This window comes from Apteryx rowi, unplaced genomic scaffold, assembly GCF_003343035.1.
Source record: "Apteryx rowi isolate R43461 unplaced genomic scaffold, aptRow1 scaffold_1332, whole genome shotgun sequence".
In the NCBI taxonomy this organism is placed as follows: domain Eukaryota; kingdom Metazoa; phylum Chordata; class Aves; order Apterygiformes; family Apterygidae; genus Apteryx; species Apteryx rowi.
Window position 1 is genome coordinate 1 of NW_020447567.1, and position 5,267 is coordinate 5,267.

The 5,267-nt window shown below is 40.9% G+C and overlaps 1 protein-coding gene across 1 annotated transcript; it reads left to right on the forward strand.

The window, feature by feature from the left end:
• Positions 1 to 3,686: 3,686 nt before the first annotated feature.
• On the forward strand, positions 3,687 to 4,696 carry LOC112961557 (ankyrin repeat domain-containing protein 33B-like; the record flags this gene model as incomplete). Its single annotated transcript, XM_026056871.1, has 1 exon — positions 3,687 to 4,696. A coding segment is annotated over one exon (851 nt), but the record flags the coding sequence as incomplete, so codon positions are not given.
• Between the last annotated feature and the right edge of the window lie 571 nt (positions 4,697 to 5,267).

Consider the following 5,267-nt stretch of genomic DNA (forward strand, 5'->3'; position numbering starts at 1 on the left):
CTCCTGTTGCTTGCTACTTGCAACTTTCCACCAGTTTAACCCTGTCATGACCCTCCACAGAAGATGAAAGAAATTGTTACTGAAATGTTTTGGCAAAAAAAAAAACCAACCTCACAAATGAAACAGCTCCCAAAGTTCCAGCAAAATTCTATGTTAAAAAGTAAGACGTGGAAATATGGGGGGAAACCATCCACAATCAGCCATGAGCCTACTTCCTTAACCTCTGACTTTTATACAGCTACAAAGCTCCTTTTTTCCTATGATTTTTCTGTAGTGACAAAACAGCCTTTGTCTGGAATGTTATATGGGAGCCATTGCAGACTAGTTCCCGGTTGTCATTCCTGATATCTGGTCCTCCTCATGCCAGTTTGAAATGCTGTCATCAAGATAATCCATGCTGAGAAAAATAATTTATCATGATGATTCTCTGGCCTTTTCCTCAGGTCTCACTGTCTGGACATTTCCATCTTCCAAGGCAATGTGACAGAATGTCTTTTCTTTTGTGGCAAGATCTGTGTAGGTCAGTTTTGTGTTGGCTGAAGATGGTGCTTCAGCCAACAGAGAAGTCCTTCAAGAAGTCACAAGTTGCAGCCTGTTCATATTCCACCTTAAAACTTTTAGAAGAAACTCAGAAAGTATCTACAGGGTTAGTGATATATGAAAACTACAACTGAATGTTAAAGAGCTCCATTATATTTAAAGCAGCCAGGCAATGTGCCAGTGCCTGTCCCATTGAATATACAGCAGTTTTGTAGAACATAGTCTATATTCTGGACTATGCAAAGCTCCCTCTGAGATCAATCGAAGTTTAAAAGCAGAATATAAAACAAAGGATTTTATTTGCAGTCTAAGAGCATGTGTACTGAAACCAGAGAATTTGGTTGAGCAAGTCAATATGACTAATCACATCTAGGTGTATCCTATAATTGCAATCCAAATGCAGTGGTGTTGTGATGGACAGTATTTAGACTTTGGGAGTTTTGATCACATATGTGCTATCTTACTTTTAAGTGATAGAGTCAGTAGGAAATTTTTTGGAATTCAGGGGAGATTATTCTTTACAAGCAGGGTTATAGGAAAATTAGTGCAATAAAACTGAATGTGAAGGAAGGAGAAGGTGATAGTTGTTCACAAAATCTCTAAATAAGTTGATTTTACTCACTCACACTCATTCTTCTGTTGATTTCATTCATTCTCCCGCATACCCATGTACTCTAAAGCACCAAGATGTGTGTGCCAAAGGGGTCTGGCCAGGATCATTTGTGTGCGATGCAGAGGACATGTGACACTGGCTGTCAATCATGTAATCAATCAGTCATCGTATCTCTGAAGTTCTTTTTGGTTGTCAACAGCAAGCTAGTTTTTGGACAAATCTTTTATACACTTTAGGAGTCATTAGCTGTTATGCCACAGAGTCTTGCTGACTTCAGCTTCCAAAAGACTTGTTGCTGCTCATTGTCTTTGCTCATTGTTCCTTCTTTTGTGATTTTATGTTTGAATATATGCCCGTAGTCAGTTTTCCTGTTGGGCTAACAGGAAAGGGAATCATAAATGTGATGTGTGACAACCCCTTGTTACCATGCTCTTGGTGTGAGGATGCAGGGTCTTCCACTGGTAAGATAAGACCAGGGTCTTCCTTCTATGCCATGGTCTCATTAGAGTGCAAGCCTTTTGGTATTGACACAGATAACACATTCCTCAATTTTCCAGCAGGTATCAGAGACCTTCATTATCAATACCAGTTGTTTTATTTAACCCTGTCTTTTGCTGTTTCTTCTGTGTGCTTACATATACACACATCCATTCATACTTGACTCATACCTATCTTAATATTTCAGTTACAAATCTCTACTGCGCAAGTTAGCCTATGAGAGGAGAAAATGTTCCCCAAACTTCAGGACATGACAGGCAAGAGAGTTGAAGCTTGGAGTTGAGGACCTGCCTGCTAGGACACAGTGGTCAGAAAGAGTTATGTATATATAATTTTTATTTCCATATTGTTTTACTTCTTAACTATTTTAAGTTTTCCCTATTTGAAAACTTAGATTTCTTGTTTATATCCACCACAATGCTCTGGCTGAATCAAGGTCCTGTCACAAGCATGTCTTGCAAATACCATGACTGTGTCTAGAGTATAAATGCCTGGCACGTCACGTTATGAAGTTACTCAGTTGCTAACATGTTTGGCTGTATTTGACCTGAACTATTCTATGTTGAGTGTCTGCTTCAGACTGAGGCCAGTCAGACCAATTTGGTTATGTTCAAAAGAGGGTTTTTTGGAGTTGGGCAGCAATTCTGCCAAAGATTCTGTCTGCATTGAGCATGTTCTGTCCTTTACAGAGCTCTCTCATGTAAGGAGAGTTAAGCATACCCCATCCTCATTGACAAATGCCCACAGCCCACCCTAATATCAGGACTGAGAGGACTTCCCTGCAATTTTCTGGTTGCCATGGAATATAGCAGCATTGGATAGTACTACAGAGATTGTAAAGGATAATGTAGAGCAAAATGGGAAGCTTGTTCCTGCTGTTACTCTTGTAGTCTGATGTCCTGGAGAAAAAGAAGAGGAATGCAACCCCACTTGAAAGCATAAGAGTGAAGAACAAGGACAGAAGCCCATGTGAGAGGGTTTATAGGAAAATGGAAGAAACAAAAGGAGGGTAGAGTTGGACCAGGATGTAGAAAAAAATAGGAAGAAAGTATGGTGATGGGGACAGATAACAGAATTGGATGGATAAAGATAGAAGAGATTATAATTTGGGGAAGAGGGAGGGAGCACAGGCAAAAAGATAATAACCACTAGAGATCATTTCTTTCCAGGACCTAAAACTGTACATCAAATGCCTGAGCCTCTGCTGAGTAGCATGTGTCCATCTTGCCTGTTGTGGCTAGTTCACATGGGGAATAATAGCCAGCTTTTGATAACAATTGCTTCATTTGCTCAAGGGTGGAAATCTAAGCTACAGGAGAAGAGCTGTTCTGGGGTCAGACTGAAGGTCCATCTAATCGCTTATCCAGTCTCTTACATATATAGAAACTTCCCTTATATCTGATCACCATTGTCACCATCCTCTGAACTTTTTCTAATTTTACTGTGTCCTTCCAAAGAAGAGATAGAGAACTTGAACTGTAAACATGGTGTTTCTCTCTCTTTTCTTCTTTTTATGCCTTCCTAGTAATTCCTTGTATTCTATTTGCTATTTTTGCCACTAGTGAGCATGGAGTTGATGTTTTCATGGACCTCTTTATTATTAGCTCAAGATCTCTCTTCTGAGTGGCAATGATCAGTGCAAAGCCCATTATTCTGTAAGTAAGTGAAGGATTTTTGTATATTGTTTCTTTCCATGTTCATGGAAGTCATTCTTACAAGCCTGAGTGAATGGATTTTAAAATGGCACGTGAAATTCAACGCAGTTGAAAGTTTTTTATGTCGCTCTGTGCATTGTTTTAAGAGAATTTCATATATACAACCGTAGTTTTATATTGCTTTTTTTCTGTATCCATCAAGAGTTCAGAAAGTCAAGAACCACGATCTCTCTTTATTGCATGTGCGTTTTGACACAAATATTGTAGTATGTCATATGGGATATTTTCTTGCAAGGATCTACGTGATGCAACTCTGATCATGGCAACAGAAATGTGGACACTGTCATTAATTAACATCAGTTGTTTTTCTTTTCTTTAAGGGGCAAATGTTTACGCAACAGACCCAAGCCGTGGGCTGACTTCATGGGAATGGGCTTGTTACACAGGAAGGTCAGAATCTGCCTTCATCATGCAAAAGCTGATGGACAGGCCATGCCCAGAACAGTTTTGTGATCAATATAAACCGGAATGGCCGAAGATGAAGGAACTTCTTGCCAAGGCTGCGGAGCCAAAGAGCTGTTTGCAGAGGATTTCAGAGTGCATGAGATCAGCAGTCTCATTCCAGGCTTTCCATGGCCCAGAAGAAGATGGGGTCCTTGATCACATGGTCAGGGTGACAACAAGCTTAGGCAGTCCTTTTATTGCTCTGTCGTGCAGGACTGTGTGCCCAGGAAGCCCACCTTCTGTGGGAAAACGCAGACTGGCTGTGCAGGAAATCCTTCGGAAGCAGAGAGCTGAACAAATCCGATCTCAGGACAAAGACCATGTTAACAGCTATGAGAGATTATTTCAGAACTCCAAAGTCACACTGATCCCCAAAAAGAAGGACCGTCGAGACAGTCTGCAGCCTGCCAGCCTTGCAGTACCTCAAGTGAGCACTGTAGCCCTCAGGAAAACAAGCCTCTTGCCACTCCACCTTTTGAGACGGAGCAGTGTGAGACCAGGATTTGTCATCCCCAAAGTCCGCATCAGCAAGGCTCCTCCACCCACCCACCAGCCAGAAAATGTGAGACGGAGGAGCAGTGCTAAAGATGACCCATATTTGCAGATTCCTAAATGGAGATACAAGGAGCTGAAAGAGGAGCGGAAGAAGGCAGAGGAACTGGAAAAGAAAAAAGTAGCGGAGGCTCAAAAACAGAGGCAGGCATCTCCTGCCAGATGCAGGACCTGATTTAATGACAGTTGCATATAAGGTTTTATGGCCGCCAGTCTTGTTATCTGGGCAAGATAACAGACTGCATGCCACCACACATGTGCATTATGCATGGAGCTGGAATACTGAATAATGGCCTTTATGGTGCAGAACCAGGGCATGGGCTATGCCACAGTATGTCTGGTGGAGTCTGAAGGTATTTTGGGGTGGAAGACAGAGGAGAGTTTACCGGTCTGCTGTTGATAACAAAGTTTAAACGGTGCCGTCCTTTTGTGGTTTTCTTTTTTCCAGTTCCAAGTGAATGACTGAGAAAAGGCTTGAAATGAAATGAAAATGTGCATGAAAGGATCATATTTTGTGTTTGTTCATTTTGTAATGGATAAAATTAAGGAGTTGTGCTCTTGACACTAGGTATTCTTTCCTCTCCTTATTTGGGTAGATGTATTGCAATGTTTTATTGTAACAATGAGAAGTTTTAATTATACCACGGTGTTGGTGGGCAGTGAAAATCCAGGTCTACGATTTTTTTGAATATGCTAAGCACTTTATGGCATTTTAATTCCAGTAATCAAAATTTAAGATAGGATAGGTATTAAACTCTATAGCTCTATACAGTCTGTATGGATGCAGTTCTTAATGCTGTTGTTTGTTCTATTGCATACAAAAAGGGCTGTATATGAAATATTTCTGCAGTTTGAGGTGTTGATATCCTCCGCAGATATAAATCAGGGGCAGGGCCTGATTTCTG